The following is a 24,013-nucleotide window of genomic DNA, read 5'->3' on the forward strand; positions in this document are numbered from 1 at the left end:
ACCCGCCCAGGGTAATAAGGAACGTTGAGGAAAAGGTACAGAAACTGCGGGAGCACCTTCATTTTAATGAGCGACACACGGCCCGCCATTGATAATGGCAGAGCGATCCACTTCGTGACATTGGTCTTGAGCCGCTCCACAGCCGTGCCGTAATTCGCCCTAATGATCTCATCCCTATCTCGGGTTACTTGAATTCCTAGGTACCGGAAATCTTCCTGGCACCACTCCAACGGGAAATCAAGGGGGAAGGGGGTCACCGCTGCCGTGAGCGGGAACACCACAGATTTTCCCCAGTTGATGCTCACTCCGGAGAGTCGCCCAAATCGGATAAACTCCCGCAATATGGGGTTTATGTTGTCTTGCGGGTCCCTGATGTATAATGTGATATCATCCGCATAAAGCGAGATCAATATTTGCCGCAGGCTGCAGCGGAACGCCTTGTCATTGTGCATCTGTCGGAGCCTAGCAGCTAGCGGTTCCACAGCTAATGCAAATAACAGCGGTGAGAGCGGGCACCCCTGTCGGGTACCCCGCGAGATCGGTATCTGTGGGGATAAATGCCCGTTGATAATCACACGGGCCGTCGGCGGATTATACAGCAAATGCAACCAGGAAAGAAACAGCTGAGGGAAACCCATCCGTCGGAGAACCCCGAATAGGTAGTCCCATTCCACTGAGTCAAACGCCTTCTTGGCATCGAGGAACACAGCGGCTAGCGGGAACTCCTGGTCTACCATCTGCACCAGGGAGAAGAGCGTCCGGAGATTATGGGAGGTTGACCTCCCGGGCATGAACCCCGCTTGGTCCGGTAGGACAAGTTTGTCCATCAATAACGTGAGGCGGTTCGTCAGCACCTTAGCCAATATTTTGGCATCGCAATTAATTAGCGAGAGTGGCCTATAGGAGTCGCAGGAGTCTGGGGCCTTTCCGGGCTTCAGCAACGAGGTGACCACAGCCTCTCTCATGGACGGCGGCAGCACACCCACCTCTAGGGATTCAGTGTACACCTCCCGAAGGACCGGCGCCATCACCTCAATGTAACTCTTATAAAACTCTGCCGGTAGCCCATCGGAACCCGGCGCTTTCCCATTTTGCAGCTGCATGATCGCCTCCCGCACCTCGTCGAGTTCGAACGGGTGACACAGAAACTCACGCTGTGTATCCCCCAACCACCCCAAGGCCACATCTTCCAAGAAATCAGCCATCTCAAGTGCCCCCGTTCTTTGAGACGTGTAGAGTGAGCGGTAGTGGTCCACAAATGTGTCAAGTATTGCACGGGAATCTCTGTGAACCGTGCCATCCGAGCTATGTACTTCTAATATGTGGGCACCAAAACGAGGAGGGCGCGTCACCTCCGCGAGAGCCCTCCCGGGACGCTCTCCCTCTCCGTATCTGCGGGCCACCCAATACTTCCCACGAAACTTCAACTCTCGCTGCGCCTCAGCCTCGTATTTAGTGAGCGTTTCACGAAATGCACCTTGCGCTGCCTCCGCCTGTCCCTGACCCATCTGGCCCTCTAATTCTTTCAGTTCTTGCTCCAGGCGACCAAGAGTACGCTGTATATCTTTAAGTACTCCAAAGCTCTTAGAGAGACAATAGCCACGTATCGTCACCTTAAAGGCCTCCCATATCACCTCCACACTGCTGACCGAATCTTTATTGCGTGCGAATAAATCTAGTATCTCTTCCTCGAGCTCCGTCTGAAAGACGGCATCTAGCAGCACAGTGGGCTGCAATCGCCAGCGCGGTCTAGGAGCAGTATACCCTGGCAGTGCAAGTGATAGTTTCACCGGACAATGGTCCGAGTATGTCCTGGCCAAGTGTGAGGTCTCTCGTATACCCGAGGCCAGACCTCGGGATAGCAGACAATAGTCCATTCTCGCCCAACTGCCCAAGTGGGATGTGAAGTGCGAGCCCTCCCTCCCCAAGGGATGCGAATATCACCACCCCTCAATCAACCCTTCTTCCTCGAGTATGCCTGACAACGCTTCCCTGGATTTAGTGTAGTGGTGCGGCATGGGGTGAGAGCGGGCCTGAGGGCAATGTTGAAATCTCCCCCCCATATTATGTGTGCAGAACCAATCGTCAGTATTTTTCCCCATATATCATGAAAGAAGTCTGGGCTATCCGTATTCGGGCCATAACAATTAGCTATCGTGACAGAGTCCTCTCCTAACCTGCCCCAGGCAATCACATAGCGGCCTTGTGGGTCTGAGATCGTACCTGCTATCTCGCAGCGCAGTTGTTTTTTAAAAAGGATCGCCACCCCACGGGCGTAAGTGGAGTAGGAGGAAAACAGCCGATGTGCTGCCCACTTGCATGCGAACGTGCTAACCACCCCCGGGTCTAGATGGGTCTCCTGCAACAGCGCCACTTGAATTCTCTGTCTAGGTATGCCAGAATTTTCCTGCGTTTCCTCGGGTCCCCCAATCCCCGCACATTCCACGTCATTATGTTAATCACGTCGTTACCCTCCCGGGCCATCTGCGCTACAGATACACACACATACCAGTCCTGCATAGTAAATCCCTGCATACCTCCTCTGTCACACCACAATTGCTACCTGGATACTGAACCCCCGTGAACATCCCCCCCACCTCCCACTGAAACATCCCCAACTTGCCAGAATCCCCAGTCCCTCCCCCCACCCGCAAAACAACGAAAACTGCAATACTGTTAGGTTTACCCATACTTAAGTGAGTCAATGGGTGCTACCCGCTGGGGTGCAACCTCTAGGCGGCAAGCCGGGTATCCCCTCCCTCTAAGCCCGCTGATGGATGTAGGGGCAAGCCCTATGCGGGTCAGGAGAGGGTGTCCGGCGTGGTTCCAAATGTTACGCCCACTGGCGTGGGCCTTTCTAAGTCCTTCGCATCAGCTGAATTATAAAGATGTGCTGTGCTGGGCCCACCTGCAGTCCGCCACTCCCTCCCGGCCATCCTGCTCACCGTCTCCTGGCCAGGGCACCCCCGGCAGCGATACACGTCAGTCCTGGGAGGCTGGTCTGCCCGAGGCGGGCAGCGGATCAGAGCAGCCGCCGGATCGTCTGAGCTGTTTAAGGAAGTCTTCCACCGCTGTGGGTTAGTGAAGAAGCTCTGTCGGCCCTGATGGGTAACCCGGAGGCGCGCCGGGTACAGCAAAGCATAGTTTACCTGTGCCTGGCGCAGCTTATTTTTCACCGCCATGAATTTGCGCCTATCCTCCTGCACTGCAGCCGTGAAGTCTGGATAGATAGAGGAGACCCCATCGTATTGGAGCTGTTGTTTACTTCTCGCTACTCGTAGTACTGTGTCCCGGTCTCTGTAATTGAGAAGTCGGGCAATAATGGGGCGAGGTGTGCTTCCCGGCGGAGGGCGGGGGCCCAGGGACCGATGAGCTCGTTCCACGATGAATTGGGAAGAGAGCTGTTCCTTCCCAATGGTTGCAATCAACATCCTCTCCACATAATCCTCTAAGCGGCCCGTGTTTGTGGACTCCGGTAGCCCAAGAACGCGGATGTTATTGCGTCGACTTCTCGCTTCTAAGTCTTCGTTCTTGGCTGCTATTAGTTTGAGAAGTTTATCCATTTGTGCAACCTGCGCCGAGACCCGGGTGGTGGTATCCTCTGTATCTGAAATACGGCGTTCTGTCTCACGGATGCGATCTTCATGTTTGTCGACATTTTGCACGATGGCGTCCATCCGGGTAGACATACCATCCATTTTCTCCCCCATGATGGCAAAGCCCTGCCGGACCTCCCGGAGAAGCGATGTCAGCTCCCCCGCACTCTGTGCAGGCCCAGCAGCCTGATCCGAGTCGGCCATCTCCACTCTCTCGGCCGGAGGGGCACGGCCCGTCTTCTTCGCCTCAAAGGTGAGGCGGGATTGTCGAGCGTCGGCCTTCCCCATCACCAGGCGCCACCAGGGGCGCGATATCGAGCCCCGCGCGGAATGCCACCAACCGCGGCCTCAGTCGCCGTTCCTCACCGTCCCGGGCCCTCCGAGGCTCCGGTCCACCACCACACTCCAGTCCAGTCTCGCGTTCTTAGCGCCGGTGCGCCATCCCCCTCGTTCCCAGGGGCAGATGAGGCTCTAAAGGGGGCCGCGCCAGGGGTCCTCCGGCCCTACGCGGTCGCAATCGCAAAATGTCGCACTACTGGCGATGGGCGATAGCTCACTCACAGTTCTCCACTTGTTCCCTGTCCAACGGCCTCAGAAGGAATCATCAGGCCCAACCCTCGATGAGAGGTTGCAGGAGCTCAGTCATCCATGGCCAGTGCGGTCGATCTCGTGCCCCAGTGCTGTCTCTCATGCGGCTATGGTGGAGGGCACCGGGAAGGAAGGCCTCAAAGCAGGTCGCGGTACTCTCCCCTCTCCCGCTGCACTCGGGGGGGCTCCACCTAGCTCGTACATCAGGCCCACAGCGAGCGAAGGGGTGCAGTAGGACGTCTCACCCAGCGAGCCTCTAGGCAGGCAACATCCGTCGCGGAGCCCCGCTCCGATGCGTCAGCCCCGCTCCTCGCCGTCAGCACAGCTAGGGCCTCCATCACACAGCAGCAACGGTCGCACTCACCCGACCTCCGGCGATGTCCAGCGTAGCCCAAGGGTACCGCCACCTCACTCTTTCTGACAGCACATGCAGGTGTCTCGGGTCTCCCAGGTCGCGTCTAACAAGTCAACCTCTTCAGGGAATCACGGCGTATCACTCTGCAGCCTGGCGGCCTGCGCGCCTCGTGGGAAGCCGCGGGCTCCCGTAGATCAGTGGCCGGGCTGCACCACCTCTCCGATTTTCGCCACAGCAGCCGTCCCGCTAAGATCGCTCCCGCTTGTCAACCGAGGCCCCCCCCGGCCGTCAGAAGTGGCCTTCGGGTGGTCGGACGGTGTTAGGGCATGCAGCCCCTGCAGGCAGGTCGCGTAGATCGCCGGTGGGCAGGATAATGTTCGGATCAGTGCGCCGAACTGCAGGAGCCTCACATATGTGCGGCCATCTTGCACGGCGCCACCTAGCGCCCCCATGCTTGTGTTGTACTTTATGGCAGATCTGCTCCACTGTATCTCTTGGGGCTCTAGAAACAAATTTGGTGATGAAGAGTAAATTGTTTTTTTCTTAACTTTTTAATTAAAAAATTAATCTCTTTAATTCCCTGTAATTCCCATAGTTTAAAAAACTAGCATTTGCAATGCAATAGGTCTCACATTTATTTCGCGAGTTTGAGCTATTGGCAAGTGGGATGCTGTTGGCGTAGGAGTAGTTGATCATAAGAACTTGCAGGAGACACATGTGAACTCTCATTCAACGTTGTGTGGTGCAGTGTGGGAGCAGTGCGGTGAGCGGCAGCCTAGAGCTTGGGCCAGAACCAGGGTCCTTGGTGCTGGAAACGGTGTAGTAGCAGATGGGCACAGCTGTGCCTGCTGCACGCATCCTTTCATCATCCGTTTTGCAGCTGCCATTAAGTAGTTTGTGGGAAAGAGGAGTGGGTCAGGGTGCCGTGCGCGGGAGACTGAAACCAGTTAGGTCACTTCCTGTACGATGGATGATCGGAAATCCAGTGACGTCTTTCTGTGCAGATGGTTGATAGGAAATTAGGTTCTCTTTGTAGGTTTCTACTGCCTAGATACAAGCCCTCCATGCAATACAGCAGGTTAAACATTCACACTGCACATATAGCCAGCGCACCTTTGTGCATGACTGCGTTTACATGCATGAGCACATTGAAGCTTGGTACAATCCGACTACAGCATTTGTTCTGTATTGAAGAGATAAATGTTGGAGAGATTGCGGCTCTTCTCGAGAGTACATATGAAAAGATACCATTTTCAAAGCCTGCGTTCTATACGTTTGATCTTGAGTAACACAGATGCAGGCCATGGAACTGCTAAGCTTGGCGTTTCATTATTGGAAAATATCCAAGATAAAGTGACTGAAAACTGGTCAATATCAAACTTTGCATCACTTTGCAATTAACACTAAGGTGTGTTATTACCATGAGTGCTTGGCGCTGTACCTGTGTGCGTTCCATCAGTGCTTGGTGCTGCACTGTAATGGCATTCTTGTAAAAAAAAAAAAAAAATGTCTGGGGTAAAAATCTTTCACAACGGGGCGCATAATTTCCCCCTTCTTACTACCATACTCCCATTGGTGCACTGTAGTCACCAGCAAACCACTTTCGTCCTCATGAGAAGGAATGACGGCAGCCGTTTCACCAACTCTCTGAGGAATACGGCTGGGTTTGGCAGGTACCATGCATGCAGTAGGGAACAACTTGCAAAAAAAGCATTACAAATGCAATAGGTCCCGCCTTTGATTAAGTTAAAGCTATTTGCTTTGTTATACAATACCATTAGCAAAGCTAATGGCTTTAACTTAATCAAAGGCGAGACCTATTGCGTTTTAAATGCTTATTTTAATTGGGGCAGTATCCCAAGTTTCATCCTGGACTGACTGGCGATCTCTCGAGCTGTGAGTTACACGTGCTGCTTTTTCTAAGAGCCATACTAAAGTTTGTTTGCTGCTGACTGCTAGTGTTATCTGGCCTGGTCATAAGTCCATCTGCATTGAAATCCCAGCCCTTGCACATAGTCTGCTGAAACTCTTTCACTTGTCTATACCTAGAAGCTCTGTCTGGGACTCTTAAAGCTTCTGCATTCTCTGCACTCACTGTTGCTGACCGACTATATAGTCAAACAGCGTGCTGATCTTTCAGTCATTATCTGCTACATTCTGACTAGCTGTGTCTTTTTGCAAGTGCAATGCTGTTAGGAAGAATAATAATATAACTACCATTTCTCTTCCGACCTTATTTTCCTATCCATCTGACGCTGGATGCCTCAAAGGATTTTTGTTCTCTTAGCAAAGGGAAATTGCTACAACTTAATGAGTTATGCATTCTGGAACCTCCGAAGCTGGCATTGGATTGTTGAGTTGATATTTCTTAAGCCTCTAGGTGACAAGGAATCCAAAAGCTTGTTGCACATGATGCATCTCTAGGGGCCATTGACTTTTTCACGACTGTGAAAAGGTTGCACCTTCCAGATTCTGTTCGCAAAACATGTGCCTTTTCTGCAATGATTCATTATGCAAACTGCCAAATCAGTGTTTGAAAAGAGCATTTGATAGTAATGCTGTGTCCAGTGATATATCCTTTCTGATGCTAGGTATAATAAACGGGGCTTCATTTGAGCTTGCACACAAGTACTGAACTTGCCAAGTTGGCTTTACACTCTGTGTGATGTATTGCAGGTGCCTGCTCCTCGTTCCTTCCCTTTAATGGTAGTGAATGATGCTACTTTCACTCTGAGTAGGTCTCCAATGACGTTGACTGTCTCAAAGTCTCAGAAGCTTGACTTTTGTACTAAGGTTGTTATACCTACCATCCAAAACTATAATGTCGTAGGAAATTAGGAGACCGTTCACTGTTTTCAACATATCTAAGTTGGAGGCAGTTTGTTCCCTTGATACATCTGCCTTTGCTTGACAACGTAAAGGACCCAACATTTAACTGCCTGGTCATAGAAATTTGCGGGAAGCTTTGACTTTCCATCTCTTCTTTCCATCTCTTCGTTGCAGAATGCATGTGTAAACCAAGTCTTAAAAGAATGTTCAATTCTCTTCCCAACGCTGATCATCAGAGTTGTGTAAAACTTATGTCCAGGGATTTGAATGTCTACATCGAAAAAGGAGATCTGAAAATGTTGTGACTAAGTATTTGCATCCTCCAGTGCTGAGCTGCCTTTCAGCTTGGATTGCTTTAAAAATGAGGGTAAATCTTGAACGCCTTCCAACCCCTCCCCCTAACCCCCTTTCCCCCAAAAATTGAAGCTACGAGAATCCAAATGTTGGTTGACCAATATGAAATCAAAGAGCAGTAGACATGCGAGCATTTTGTTAGGAGAAAATTGTTTCAGGTAGTTTACTTGGCAACAGAGGCAGGGTTATTTACATGGTTTCATATCTTTAATAAATCTGTCTCGTAGTTGAAATAAGCTTTTCAAATACTTGTGAATGACATCTGAATCATTGTCGGGTATGTCACAATATTAAAAGTTAACCTTGTCCAGCAATTAATCTTTTAATAGTTTTGTATGCTATTTGAACATTGCCAATTTGACTTGGAATTTGAATCTATTAAAAGTAAGCTTTCAACTACATACCCACCTTTTTACAAGTAAGTTGTTTTGTTCATGAGGCATTTGTTCATCCTCCCAGGTTAAAGCCCCTTTGCTGCTGAACAATTAAGTTAATCGGGAGAAAGTAAAAATAACAAAGATGCAAAAGAAAGTATGACTCTATGCACTTGGGAAATAATCTTCTCTTAAACGTATCCTGTTAGATTTAAATGGCATGTAAATGTCTTTGTTTTTCTCACAGGTGCACTTCTTTAACAGCTTTTTTTACGACAAGCTGCGCACCAAGGGGTACGATGGAGTCAAGCGCTGGACGAAAAATGTAAGTCTTGTTTTAAGTATTTAAACTTGATTCATTCTGGGGATTGCCATGGTGCTCATCATTGTTTCTTTAATACTGTTCACCAGTATCACTGTGCATGCCTGATCTGTTTTGTACCACTGAAATGTTGACTGTGAATTGTCCCCTTTGGCCATTGGTTGTATGGTGTTCTGTTTTCTAGGTGGATATCTTTAAGAAGGATCTGCTTCTTATACCCATTCATTTGGAGGTTCACTGGTCGCTGGTGTCCGTGGATGTAACTCGGAGAAGCATCACATACTTTGATTCTCAGCGTACCCTCAACAGGCGATGCCCCAAGGTAAGACTGGATTATGCAAAGAAAGAAGGGTCAGGGTAATTCACTAAGCAATCCGTACACAGGCCTCGAAAAATCTACTCGCCCACTCGCTATGGTGAGTAAGATTTGATCAAGTCAATCTATATTTAGGACCTACTCGCATGTCCTTGTGAGCTGACAAAAAAAATAGGTGTTCTGTGCAGTCAGAAAGGGAAGGCGCAATAAAGATGCCTTTAAATCTTGGTTTTATCTTGTCACATTTTCTCTGCGCTCAAAGACTGAGGTCAGAAGTCAATTTACAATTAATTTTTCTTATCTGACTGCAGAGTTTCAGGACTTTGTAAAGTGAACTGTCTGACCAGGCGTACGAAGTGTGAAATGATAGGCTGGAGGGTTTCGGGTTTTTAATAAGAAAAGTTTAAATAGCTAATCAGTCAACTGTACAAACATTTCAAAATGTATTCCAGCAGTTGCGAAAGCACATGTTCGAGGCATATGAGCTGCAGAATTCACACTTTGTGCATAGATCGCCATCTGGTGTTGGGCTCGGATGCTTGCACCTTGTTGTCTTGGAAGAAGTCTTTTGTAGTCACGAGATAGGTAACCCCCCCCCTCCCCCGGGTTCGGATTCGGATGCAACTTCAGCGTTTTGGTTCGGTACCATGTTATCCACACCTTTCCGCGCTCAAACCATCGCAAACTCAACGGTATTGTTTTAGTTTGTGTGCCTTACGATGCGCTAGCTCAAGAATAATCTATTCCGGTCGTCTACGTGGGCAGCTGGGCCTATCGATGCCTTTCAGGCCTACGGCTTATGGAAAGGACTCCATAAAAAAAAAAATGCCCACAGTGTAGAGCTAAATTCCTACACAGCGACCAACACAAGGTCCGCAACCTCGGTCTCTCGCCCGAGCACGAGGAGAACTTGCCAAGCCTGCGCCTCCTTCCGGTCCAAGAAAACTATTCGTGATCGTCGGGTCCGACGACACGTTATGGTGCAACAGGCTGCACCGGTGCCAGATGACCTCTTCGATGAAGGCCCCAATGTTCCGGAGGCCAAGGATTCGAAGGATCTGGACATTGTTTCCGAGGCAGACGACTCCCACAAGCACATCACTCCAGGTCAATGAGTGAGTACAACTGCCCCTGCCCTGACCCCACCCGAAAAAAAGGCGGCTCCGGTCAAGACTTCACCTGCAGGCCCCAGTCACGACCGAAACAAAGCTTCAGAAGCCCCGCCCCGGCTCCGAAGACAAAGGAAAAGCCTTCCGGCGGCTCGAGACCGAGTAAGACACATGTCACTGCCCCACAGATGCCATCGGCACCGAAGTCGGGAGCACATCCTACTCCCGCAGTCTCCAACGGCCACGACACCGCACACCTCTGCACCAAAAGAACAAAAGGCCTCGGATCCGAAACCAAAACACTATGAACCGAAAAAGATTTCCTATTCGACGCCGAATGATCCAAAAACCCCTTCAAAGGCTCAAGGGCAGAAATCTAAATCCCGTTGGGAACCGAAAAAATCAGCGCCGAAAGCGACAATCAAAAAGGAAGAACTTTTTCTGCCGGATCCCATCGATCCCAAACCAAAAACTCTCCAAGTGGACCCTAAGACAGGCCATAATGTCAGCGTTCCACACAAGAAGAGGATATTGGACACCCACACATCCCTGAGGTGCCTGTGAAGAAAAGAGACTGTGCATCTTCACCCTTACGACCTTCCTCTCCTCCACAATCTCCCATACTTTCCCCTTATTCACCACCACCACAGGATGATGATGATTTAGGGGGTGGGGGAGGGAACAATGACCCTTTTACTGACCCTGACACATGGGATGACTATGATGACCCAGTAGATCCTCCAGACCTTCCTGATGCTTACCCAACAAAGCCATCTCCCCCAGATAACAATATTGGCTTTAGTCAGCTCGTTGATCAGGCTGCCCAATACCAAGGTGTTCAAATGCATTTGGAACTCACAGAGGAAGACGTCCTAATACACTTTTGCACCATCACAAAAGACAGTACGAACTTTACCCATGTTAAAAGGTGTCATTAAACATGCCCCAGAGATATTTAAAGACCCTGTAAGGGCTAGAATTCGAAATCCTCGGATTGATAACAAATATAAACCCGCCCCTTAATGATCCCACCTACATTAAGGGTCAACTTCCCTTAGACTCCCTGGTAGCGACCAATGCTAGAAAGCGTGCCAACTCTCAGACCTCGGGTGATGCTAAATTACTAGACGCTTCGGGCAAACTAGTTGCCGCCTAGGCAGCTAATCACTGGAGGATAGCTAATGCGCAGGCATTACTTGCCAGGTACGATAGGGCTCATTACGATGAGCTTGAAACCCTAATGCAGCATTTGCCTGACCAATATAAAGCCAATGATTTGATCCAGGAGGACAAATTAATAACAAATGAGTACTCTCGATGCTGCAGACACCGCATCTAGATCCATCAACACTAGTGCGTTACTAAGACATGCCTGGCTGTGCATTTCTGGGTTAAAAAAAAGAAGTGCAGACTACTATCCTCAATCATCCGTTCAATCACGAACAACTTTTTGGCCCAGCTGTAGATACAGCTTTAGAAAAAATGAAAGGACACGGAGACTGCTAAATCCATGGGAGCTTTACAGTTTCCATCTACACGCAGCTCCTTTCGCCGCTCCTTTTATAGAGTAGCATCCAAAAACATCAGTACAGACACTGCTTCTTCCTCCTATAAAAGCCCCACAAACCTCCCCCCAACAAGGGATATTTTAGAGGTGGGTACAGGGGAATTAACAACTAAGGTAGAGGCCGAGGTAACAAAACCTTGCCTCTCCCACTAATAAACAGTGACTTCCTCCACTCCCTCCAGACCATTCCAGACTCCGGTCGGAGGGAGACTCACAGTTCCTACCTGTCTGGAATTCTATCACTACAGATAAATGGGTAAGACAAATTATCCAGTATGGTTACTGCCTGGAACTTACTGCAAATCCCCCAAACAACGTCTCATGTCCACGAAACATCTGATGCTCCTGAAACGGGAAGTTCTCTCACTGCTTCAAAAGCATGCAATAGAACTAGTTCCCTTACAGCATCAGGGAACAGGAGTTTACTCCCTGTATTTCCTCATCCCCCCCAAAAAGACTGTACTCTAAGACCAATACTGGACCTCATACCTCTCAATCTTTACATACAATCATATCATTTTCACATGATCACTCTACAAAAAGTCCTTCCACTGCTTCAACAAGGCGACTTCCTTGCCACACTAGACCTCAAGGACGCCTACTTCCATATTCCCATACACCCTGCTCACAGGAAATATCTAAGGTTTACAGTGGACGGCCAACACTATCGGTTCAAAGTTCTGCCATTCGGGGTGACCACGGCACTGAGTGTTCATGAAGTGCCTTGCGGTAGTAGCAGCGCACTTGCGAAGGCAGCAAATCCATGTATTTCCATACCTCGATGACTGGCTGATAAAAGCCAAGTCATACAACCAATGCGTTCATCAAACCATTCAGCTGCTACAGCTTGGGGTTCACAGTGAATTACACCAAGTCACACCTTCAGCCCTCCTACCTACATCAGTATCTAGGAGCCACAATAGTTACTTCCAAAGCTATAGCATACCCCAATCCAGCCAATATGCAAACCCTCATCACCAAATTTCAGCCCCAACACTCTTCCAGCCCGAGTGTTTATACAAATCATAGGAATGATGTCCTCTCATTTTCACTGTACCTCATGCAAGACTTCAAATGCGCCCTTTGCAGGAATGCTTAGCACGTCAGTGGAACCAGGCTCAAGGTCAACTTACAGATCTGGTGTTGGTGGACAGCCGCACACATCGCTCTCTGCCGTGGTGGTACACACAAAACCTTTCCAGAGGGGGGCCCTACCTAGAGCCAGTTCCACAGATGGTGCTAACAGCGGACGCTTCACTCGCAGGCTGGGAAGCCCATCTCCTAAACCACACAATTCAAGGCAAGTGGACCACTCAACAAACAGCTCCACATCAACCACCTAGAATTACTAGCAATATTTCTAGCACTAAAGTCATTCCAATAAATCTCCTCCACAAAATTGTCCTAGTCCGTACTGACAATATGACAGCAATGTATTGCGTACAAAAACAAGGAGGAACACACTCGTTGCAGCTGTCTCAACTCTCGCAAAACATATGGAGATGGGCCATTACACAACATATATCTTCTGGCAGAACATCTTCCAGGTGTGAACAATCCGATTGCAGATCTGTTGAGTCGTCAGACTCAGCAGAAGCACGAATGGGAACTTCATCCCAAAGTTCTGCAACCCTTTTTCCACATGTTGGGCCACCCAGACATAGATCTGTTCCGCACACACGCAAATGCAAAAGGCCCAACCTTCGCCGCCAGGTACCCACACCCGTTGTCCAAGGGCAATGCGATATGGATGAACTGGTCAGGCAGATTTGCGTATGCTTTTCCGCCACTCCCACTCATTCTGCTAGTAGTACGCAAGCTCAAACTGCAGTCTCTCAAGATTATCCTGGTTGCTCCCACATGGGCACGGCAACCATGGTTCACAACGCTACTCGAACTCTCGGTAGTTCCACAGCAATAACTACGTCTCTCCCAAACGCTGCTCACGCAGAACAATGGAGAGATAAGACACCCAGATCAGCACAACTGAAACTAGCAATCTGGTTCCTGAAATCCTAGAGTTCGGTTACCTGAACCTTCCACCCAAATGTATGAATATTATTAAAGAAGCCAGACTCCCCCCTACAAGAGCTTCCTATGCAGCTAAATTGAAAAGATTTGTCATTTACTGCAATAACAATTGACCCGCTAGATGCTTCAATTCAAAACCTCATTTGCTATTTGCTGCATCTACAAAGATGCAACCTGGCATACTCATCTATAAGACTACATCTGGCCGCCCTTGCCACCTTCCTACAAAACAGACATTTGTCATTGTTTAGAGTACCTGCTATCAAAGCCTTTATGGAGGGCCTTAAGAGTTCCACCAAGACTGCCACCCTCTCCAGTGTGTAACCTAAATATTCTTACTAGACTCATGGGTCCCCCATTTGAGCCATTACAGAAGTGCGAATTACAATTACTTACATGGAAAGTAGATTTCCTTGTCGCAATCACCTCTCTCAGGGGAGTAAGTGAGATCCAGGCGTTAACCATACAAGAGCCATTCTTACAAATACATTGCAACAAGGTGGTTCTTAGGACAAATCCAAAATTCCTTCCCAAAGTAATCTCTGCTTTCCATCTTAATCAGTAGTCCCCATTATTTTTCCAAAACTCTGATTCGGTAGCGGAAAGAGCTCTTCACACGCTTGACGTCAAAAGAGCTTTGCTTTACTACATAGACAGGACTAAAGCCTTCAGAAAAACAAAACTGCTTGTAGCTTTCTCTCCATCTCATAAGGGCAATCCCATCCCCAAAGCTGGAATTGCAAGGTGGATTGTCAAATGCATTCAAATATGCTACCAAAAAGCAAAACGTACATTAACAATTCCCCTAGGGCGCATTCAACTCGCAAACTGGGGGCTTCCATGGCATTCTTAGGGAACATTCCCCTAGAAGACATTTGTAAGGCAGCGACATGGTCTGCTACACACACCTTCACCAAACACTATTGTGTAGATGTGCAAGCGAAGCAACAAGCTTCTGTAGGTAATGCTGTTCTTAAGACACTTTTTCAAACTACTGTAACCGATACAGGCGACCACCGCTACGGGAGACACTGCTGTACAGTCTATACACAAAGTGTGAATTCTGCAGCTCATATGCCGCGAACGGAAAATGCTACTTACCAGTATGCATCTGTTCTTGGCATGTAGAGCTGCAGAGATTCACACGCCCACCCACCTCCCCGGAACCTGTATCTGTTCCAGTATTATCTTACTTATACATTCACATAGACCTCTTTTCTGTTTCTTACAAACTCCATCATTTCCCATCATGGCGAAAAACAATCTGAGGATGGAGTCGATGGCCATGCGCACTATCGTCCAAGGGAGGAGTCACCTATCTTGTGACTACAAAAGACTTCTTTCAAGACCACCCGGTGCAAGCATCCGAGCCCAACACCAGATGGCGATCTATGCACAAAATGTGAATCTCTGCAGCTCTACATGCCAAGAACCGATGCATACTGGTAAGTAGCATTTTCCTTTTTGTACTTGTTTGATGAAAAACATATTTTAATAGGATGAAAGATAAATCGGAACACTATACTTGGTGATGTGCAAATGATAAATGTTTTCTGAAACCCAGTCTTCACAGATTAATACACTATGTAGATTAATCAGTAAAGTTGCAAGGTAGTGGGGAAAGCTTGTGACCATTTCTTGGAAATTTGCCATCTGTAAATGACCGTGGATTACCACATCCTTTAGTAATATATAAAAGTGAGTGTTAAAACATGAAGTGACAAATGCTCCTTCCTTGATGGCAATGCTATTAGTAAACTGAGAGGCAAGTGTACCCCATTTGTGGTCTAGATTCTTATTACACAAGGCAAACATTTTGTCTATTTAATCAAACTAGTTTTATACAGCAGAAATGCTGAACTCCCATATTTGAAGATGCACTTGTGAGAATAAAGAAAAATGCGCCTCTGTTAAGTAAAATATTTGCTAATTGTAGGAGGCTGGCTCTGTATATATATTATTACTAGGTGGTAATACCGTTCAGAGTCCAGGGGTTTCCTAAAAGTGTACAGGGCTCAATGGAAAACCCAAAGTGCTCTATTAGTGGTAGTGTGGGAGAGCAGCCTTAGACTTAACTCAGAGGAGTGTAGACATTTATTGCACAAACATGATCAATAATGGACACATGACTCAAGAAGGAGATCCAGACCAATTTTATGTATTTATACTTTGTACTTTATTTGAAGACCCAGGTCTTTGTAATAAGGTAAGTAAGTTTCTAATCAAAATACTTTTCACTTTCAAGAATCGACACTTAAAACTTTTTGCACACTGTTCAATGTTATACTGTGGGTAAAACAAAATTGCATCAAACAGATGTGTATCAAATTTACAATTTCAGTCTTCGGACCCAAAATTCATTAAGGACCAGGTGTCGGGTAAGTACCAAAACTGCACAACCAGTGGCGCAGGGGCGGCCGGGTGCAGCGGTCAAAATCTGAGTTTTATATATTTTATTTATAAAGTTTTATATAGTGCGAACATGACCCTTGGGTATCAGAGCGCTTCACAGTTGCATGAGGTAGGATTGCGAATATCTAGTAAAGCAGCAATAACATCTATGTACAGTTTTGATAGCAGGAGTCTTATCAATCTGAGATTCCTGCACAAGACCCAAAGCTTTCCAATGGAGACGAGAGGTGCCTGGAGCCACACTGCTTGCAGGTAACTAAATCGGCTGCAGGGGCCAAGCTTTGCCAGTTAGGTTAAGCACAGACTGGGGAGTATGGGGGTGACTGGGGGGGGGGGGTGGGGGGGGGGGTTTATCAAGCTTACACCACAAGTGGCACAGGGGCGGCTGGGTGCAAGGTGCAAATTAGACATCGGGCACCCAATGCTTTTCAATGTTTCTTTGGTTGGCCAAGAGGCTGCTGGCGTGGCACCAGAGGTTGCAGGAGGAAGGCCAACGACAGCAGAGGTAAGTTGGGATGTAGAGGATTGCAGGGGCACCATCGGTTCAGCTCACCAGGGTAGTTTGGTGCAGGGGTGCCTTCGGACGACGGAATCTTATTACTGTAGCCGGTCGTGGACGTGGGAGCCTCTAGATTCACACTGCAGGCGCTGTCGTGCAGGGTAGGAGAGGTCAGCCAACACTGGACACGAAGTCTGGATTGCTGGGGGAACTTCACTGCACAGGTGATCCACTCCGACTCGGGCCATGGGTGCGGAGTGGCCAGGAGACTTGGAGCTGCCTGGATGCAGTCTTTGGAGTCTGTTTCTTCTAGACTGGTCCATTGTCCTTGGGATAGTGGAGTGTTTATTGAAGGCAACCGTCCTCCCACGGGTTTTGGAGGTCGTTGTTGCAAGACAGGTTGCAGATTCGCTGAAGCCAGAGACAGGCCAGTCGGGCTGGGGCCAAGGCATTGGTCTTCTGGCTTCTGCTGCAGTGTCTTTCTTCTTAGGTTGTCTCAGATCTCCCTTCTTTGTCTGGGGGAACCACCTAAATACTAATTTTAGGAGGGGTTTTTAGGGGAGTAGTAGGTAGGGCCAATGGGCACCGTATGTGGGGTGACTATACCATCTATTATGCCACTTTCCTGACTATACCATCTATTATGCCACTTTCCTGTAGGAGGTGGCATAGACCTAGACCTGATTGGGGGATCCCCTCATCTTCAAGATGGGGACTGAAATTTATGTTTCACCTCGCCTCCCCCACCTTAGGGGTGAAGCTGGCAGAGGTGGGTGCACCTCCTATTCGGAGTTTTTATGTCTGTTTTCCTGCCCAAAGTGTTGGGCCATATCTGCTCATGCCGATATGCCCACACCTGGGATGCAGTGCACCCTGCCTTAGGCTGGCACGGCCTACTAGAGGGCGGACTTTCCTATATCTTAAGCTGTCATGGCACACAGGCACTGTGCTATGTCAACTTGGTCATTCTTTCACCTCACAGGAGCAGGCCAGCTGCAGGGGCAGGGGCAGTGGAATGGTCCTAGTGAAGGGGTCCCAGGGAACACTTCAGCCTCCAGGCCCTAGGCACCCAGGTTACCACTTACTAGGGACTTACAGGGGGGCAGAAGTAACAATCGGGACATGTTTTTAAGGAAAGGGCACTGGGAACATGTACAGCAGGGACCCATTACTCTACAGTCAAAGTTGCATCAAAAGCCAGGCAAAAAGTTTGGGGGAGGTACTGCAACAGAACCCCATTCTCTCACTAATGATCACACATTTTGAGACAAGTTTACGGGTCAAGTGCTTTACAATTGGGTCGAGTAGATTATTCAAGCTACTCGACCTGCAGGTCTAGTAACATCTTCATGCATTTTCTATTAACTCCTTGTCGCTTACGCATGAATTATATAGTAACAACGAATCCATCAGTGGCAGCAGATCTCAGACTGAGACGATTCTGAGATATTAACACCACCTATGAAACAAGCGCTCAAATGGTGATCTTCAAAGGACAGCTACAGAACCCAGTAAAATCTAAGCTTTTCCTTACTAAGGATACATCACCACAGGATGCGCTGCACATCTTAATGGACAAAGAGGAAGGTCAGTTGCTCATAAATATCCTGGAACTAAGAGCAGTGAGGTTGGCCTTAAGAGCATTTTTGCTCATAGTGCAAAACCTGCACTCCCACTGTCTACAGACACCACGACCATGTTTTACATATTGAAACCGGGAGAGACTCGCTCACTTGCGCTGTCATGGAAGGCCCACGAATTGTGGATAGGGTAGTTGGTTAAAATTTAGACCTAGCAGCAGAACAAGTCCTAGGAGTGCACAATGATGTGGCAGATTGTTTGAGCAGACAGTAATCAGATGTCCACAAATGGGAATTAGACGCCAAACATATATGTCTAATGTTTTGAAGATGGGGCTCTCCCAATTGGGACATGTTTGATAAAGAGAAAAACCGTAAATGCAAAAACTTTCTAAGCAGGTGGACATGTCGAGGATATGAATCATCTGGATAGGTTACATAAGATCTATGAAATTCAGTGTTATGAAATGTAATCCTTTCTTTGTTGAACTAACATTGTTCCAGTCTGGCAATAGGGAATAAATCTAAAAGACTATTAGTTATAGATTCCTTACCTTAGAATTACCTCCAGACAGACTAGATCTGGAGAATTTTTCTCCAGCAATATGCCTGCGTGTCAGTAGGTGGCGCTGGTCGACTCTACGTCGTCCGTGGGCGTCGTGATTGCTGGGATAACATAGCGGTGCCTACTTAGACGCCGCCTCTGCCCGCTGACGTCGGTTTTCTTTTTCCGCGCCAGCCTAGAGCAGATCCGGAGAGAGCTAACCCCTTAGTAATTTTTTGACTAAACTTTTTTTTACTTTTGTCTGTCATTTTTGAGTCTCAGACTTCTGGTGCGCAAGGGATGTCCCATCGTCAAACCGGATTCAAGCCTTGTGACTCCTGTCACAAATTGATGTCTGTGACGGATCTGCAACTCGTGTGCCTCTGATGCCTGGAGCGCAACCACGACCCGAAGTCGTGCTCCGACTGTCGGGCCATGAATTCGAAGTCTTTGCGGGAGCGGTCCTGAAAGCTTTTGAAGATCCGGCAGTCAGCTCCGTGTCCTTCCCGGTCTCGCTCAAGGGGAAGGTCTCGACCAGTTGCGGAGCCATCGCACCTCGTCCAAGTCTTCACACATCGGGTAAGTTGAAGCACAAGAAGGTGAAGAACCGTCGCACTTCAACTTCGTCCGGCTGACGCGACGCGGGACCTGGAGCGTAGTCACTCTAAGGCTCCGTCTCTGGCCCCTGATTCTGGGATGACTCCGCAAGAGCCGGAGTGTCCCCTGCCCAGATTCGTACGTTCTACGAAGCCCTCCGTCGTGTGTTTGGGCAACCTGACTCCTCTGGTGCGTCCGCGGAACCAGTTGGGGGCCCTGGGTCTTCGATGCTGGTGGCTCTGGCGCCGCTGTGTCCCCTTGTATCCAGGCCTGTTTCCGGATCTATGCCAGTCGACCTTACTCAACCTTCCCCGGCACCGATCCTGGTGACAACTCCCCGGCGCTGGCCAAGCCCCTGGCTGACGCGGTTTCCATCCTCATCCCAGAGATTGGCCCGAAGCCAGATCGACGTCTGCCGACGTCATATCAGACGCCGGAGGGTACTTATGTTCCCTTGTTCATCCCAGGTGTTCCCTATCGCCCTGAGGGTGATGATTAGGGGTTGCTGGACCCTTAAACAGACCAGCTGAAAGAACCGGACTGGAGAGAGGAGGAATTGGGTGATGCGAGTGGTCTGGATACCTCCCCAGACCTTGGCATGCTTTGTCCCCCTACCGTGGCTATGGAGGAGGGAGCGTCTTGTGCAGTGGCAGTGCGTAGGGTAGCCGAGACTTTGCGCCTGGAGCTACCTACAGTGGAAGTCAGAACTAATCTCCTGCCAGAGGTGCTTCAACTAGCAGCAACTTCCTCTGAACACCTCTTGCCCTTCAATGAAGCCCTCACGGGTGTCCTTCTGGTCACTTGGTCCAAGCCTAGCACAGGGGCTCCTGTGGAACTAACTATTGCCCACTGCCTGGCTCCGGGCGATCCCATTTTCATCTCCCAACACCCTTCCCCCGAGAGCTTGGTGATCCGTGCCTCCTTCCAGGGGCGCATTTCCTTCCGCACCCCCGGATAGGGAGTCCAAGAAGCTGGATCATCTTGGGAAGCGTATGTTCTATTCCTCCAGCTTGGCGCTGCGGTCCATGAATACTGCATGCCTCTTGGGCCGCTATACCCATACAGTCTGGGATACGTTTGCGCAGGTGCTGCTGGCTTAGTGCCCCGTGGAGGCTCGGGCCATTCTCTCCCAGGCAGTGGCGGATGGAAGAGACAACAAAATTCACAATCTACTGTGGACTGGATACCGCCGAGAGACTGGACAGAACGATTGCCAGGTCGGTAGCCCTTCGGCGCTACGCCTGGTTGAGGACGTCTGGTTTTCCGGGGGATGTCCAGTCAACCTTGCTGGACATGCCCTTCGATGGCTGTCACCTTTTTGGTGACAAGGCAGACTGCGTTCGAGCACTTGAAGGATTCTCGGGCTACGGGCAGATCTTTGAGCCTCGCTGCATCCTCCCGTTCACCACAGTATGCCTTTCGTCCCTTTCGTGGCTACAGAAGGGGCACCACACCACGTCCTCCCCAGTCCAGCCACTGGCCCACACAAGCCACGTGGCTGCGGACATGGGACCCAGCGACGCGGGTCTGGGAACCAGCGGGCAGGCCTGTCCACCCCACCCCTCTGCAGCAGACTCCAAACCCTCCTAGTCTGACCTTTCAGGCCCATCATCGGCCAGTTGGTGGCAGGATTCGCCATCAACTCCTCCACTGGTAAGCCATCATGTCGGATGGGTGGGTTTTGCAGATAGTCCGAAGGGGCTACTCCCTCCCCTTCAAGACTGCCCCTCCCTCCATGCCACAGTCTTTCTATCGCATGTCTGAGGATCATTTGGAGCTTCTCCACCAGGAAGTCTCAGCTGTCTTGGCCAAGGGAGCTATCGAGAGGTTCCCTGTGCCAGAAATAGGGCGTGGTTACTATTCCTGCTACTTTCTGTGCTCAATAAGGGCAAAGGCCTGCTTCCTATCCTAGACCTCGGGGCCCTCAACCGCTTCCTCCGGAAGAAGTTCAAAATGCTAACCTTGGCTCAGGTCCTGTCTGCCCTCGACCATGGAGACTCTATGGTGGCGTTAGACTTGCAGGATGCCTATTTTCGCATCCCCCTTCCTGCCAGCCCAAGGCAGTTACTTACGGTTCATGGTAGGCCAAGAGCATTTTCAGTTCACCGTGCCACCCTTTGGCCTTACCAGTGCCCCTCTGGTAGTTACGAAGGTGAGGGCGGGGGTTTCAGCTCATCTGCGCAGATCAGGGCTTAGTCTTCCCCTATCTCGACAACTGACTGTTGAAGGCAGGCTCGCCCCAGGCTGTCTTCTCCCACCTCCAGACTACGGCGGACCTCCTGCATTCGCTGGGGTTCACTATCAACGTGCCGAAGTCACACCTGACTCCCTCTCTGTCGCTCTGTTTCATCGAGGCTGTTCTGAACACCGTGCAGTTTCGGGCCTATCCTACCGAGCACCGAGTCTGGGATATTTGGCTATGATACCGATGTTTCAGCCTCTATCCCGGATTTTGGTAAGGATCAGGCCACCAGGCCTCATGGCCTGCTGCCGCCTGCATCCTGCTGGTGGATCATGCCAGATGGCACATGCAGGCTCTGTAGTGGGACCTGAAGTTTCAGTGGGTGCAGCATCAGGGGGATCTTTCAGACTACGTCCAAATCTCGGAGGAGACTGCACAACTGCAGTGGTGATTGACGAACCAGGATTTGGTCAGAGACAGATCCCTCTCCCTTCCCCAACCACACTGCATGGTCGTGACCAATACATCACTTCTGGGATGGAGCAGCCACCTGGGAGAGGTGGAGATCAATGGTGTTTGGTCTTTGGCAGAGTCCGGTCTTCATATCAACCTGTTGGAGCTCTGGGCGATTCGCTTGGCGCTGAAGGTATTCCATCCCTACCTGAAGGGGATGGCAGTGCAGGTGCTCACGGACAACACCACAGCCATGTTGTACTGCAACAAACAAGGAGAGTGCGGTTGTGGACCCTCTGTCAAGAGGCTTTTCGCCTTTGGACATGCCTGGAACATCAGGGCATAACCCTGGTGGCTCAACACCTGGCAGGTTCTCTGTATGCCTGGTGGATCACGAATGGCGTCTTCACTCGGAGGCGGTACAAGGTCTTTTTCAGCAGTGGGGAGAGCCTTGGTTAGATCTCTTCACCAAAGAGAATGTGTATTGTCAGCAGTTCTGAGGGTTGGAGTTTCCAAGGCGACACTCACTTGTTGACGCTTTTTGTCACAAGTGGAGCTACGGCATCCTGTATGCCTTTCTGCCTGTACCACTTCTGCCAGAGTGCTGAAGATCTAGCGCGACTGGGCCTAAGTCATTCTTGTGGCTCCAGACTGGCACGAAGAGTTTGTTACCCCGAGCTCCTGAGCATGGCCATTGATCCTCCGATCAGACTGCCCCTTCGGGAGGATCTTCTGTCGCAGCAGCAGGGGACGGTCCTCCACCCGAACCTGTACAGCCTCCACCTCCTTGCGTGCAGATTGAGCAGTGGCAGTTGACAGCTTTTGACCTTCCTCCCGAAGTCTGTAATGTCATCTTGGCAGTCAGGCGTCACTCCACTAAGACGGTATATGGCTGTCGGTGGAACAAGCTTGTGGCATGGTGCATAGCAAAGGCTGTGGATCCCCTTTCTGCCCCTCTTTCTGAGTCTCTTCTGTTCCTTCTTTCTTTGGCACAGCAGGGCTCTGCTCTGGGCACTCTTTAAGGCTACCTGGCAGCAATATCTACTTTTTCTTTGTCTACCAGATCAGCCTTCTTTGTTCAAGTCCCCTATTGTAAGTCTGTTCTTTAAAGGCATTATTCATCTTTCCTCCATCCTCTTTCATAATGCCTCAGTGGGACTTGAACCTTGTCTTGACTTACCTTGTGTGTGCTCCCTTCGAGCCTCTTCACAACTGTCCCCTTAGACTCCTCACTCTGAAGACTGATTTCTTGTTGCAATCACCTCTGCTCGCAGAGTGATGCTCGCAGAGTGAGTGAGCTTCAGGCTCTTTCTTCTAAGCCCCCTTTCTTCTCTGTCCATCCGGACAAAGTGGTGCTTCGAACTATACCCTCGTTTCTGCCTAAAGTTGTCACTCCGTTTCACATCGGGCAGACTATTACTCTGCCCACCTTTTTCCTGCACCCTTCCAAGGAGGAGGAGAGACTCAACCGCCTGGACCTGAAACGTGCGCTGTCTTTCTACCTTGATCACACAAAGGATTTCCGGGCAGAGGATCAACTCTTTGGCTATGTGGGTGTCAAAAAAAGGTCAGGCTGTCCAAAAGCGTACCATCTCTCGATGGGTAGTCCTTTGTATCAATATTTGTTACTTTGGCTAAAAAGGACCCTCCAGTGGGGCTGCGAGCTCATTCCACTAGAGCTACGGCAACAACCACTGCTTCGTAACGTGGAGTTCCACTCCTGGATATCTGCCAGGCAGCCATGTGGGCTTCTATGCACACGTTCACCAGACGTTACTGCCTGGATAGTAAAGTCCAGAGGAACGGCTACTTTTCTTGTTCTGTCCTCCAGACTGGTGTGAACTTGGTTCGCAGACCCTCCTCCGGGGATGGTATTGCTGGGGTATCTATTGTAAGTTAAGGAATCTATAACTAATAGTCTCTTTAAGATGAACAAGTTGCTTACCTTCGGTAACGATGTATCTGTAAGAAACATATTAGTTAGAGATTCCTTACCGCCCCACCCATCCTCCCTGCTGTTCGAACTCACTTCTAGGGATAAGGACTCCCTTGCTGGGCCCTAGTGTGGCGCATCAGTGGTCAGTCTCTTTCATGGCTCTGCGCTTCTGGCGTGGAAATTTGTCAGAACCGACGTCTGCATAGGGGCGGAGTCTAAGTAGGCACCGCAAAGTAATTCCTGCGACGCCGACGACTGAGTCGACCAACGCCACCTACCGACACGCAGGTGTATTACTGAAGAAAAATTCTCCGTATCCAGCCTGATGCCCGGGGGGTCATTCTAAGGGAAGGAATCTGGAACTAATGT

The 24,013-nt window shown here is 49.6% G+C and overlaps 1 protein-coding gene across 2 annotated transcripts in view; it reads left to right on the forward strand.

Annotated features, from left to right (window-relative positions):
• SENP3 (SUMO specific peptidase 3) overlaps window positions 1-24,013 on the forward strand; it is a 253,052-nt gene that overhangs the window by 127,280 nt on the left and 101,759 nt on the right. For both annotated transcript variants that reach the window (XM_085639232.1, XM_085639231.1), the window contains exons 7-8: window positions 8,344-8,421; window positions 8,603-8,740. In XM_085639232.1, the coding sequence (XP_085495358.1) occupies window positions 8,344-8,421; window positions 8,603-8,740 (216 nt within the window). The remainder of the gene's footprint in view (window positions 1-8,343; window positions 8,422-8,602; window positions 8,741-24,013) is intronic.

This window comes from Triturus cristatus, chromosome 12 (assembly GCF_964204655.1).
Source record: "Triturus cristatus chromosome 12, aTriCri1.1, whole genome shotgun sequence".
NCBI lineage: Eukaryota > Metazoa > Chordata > Amphibia > Caudata > Salamandridae > Triturus > Triturus cristatus.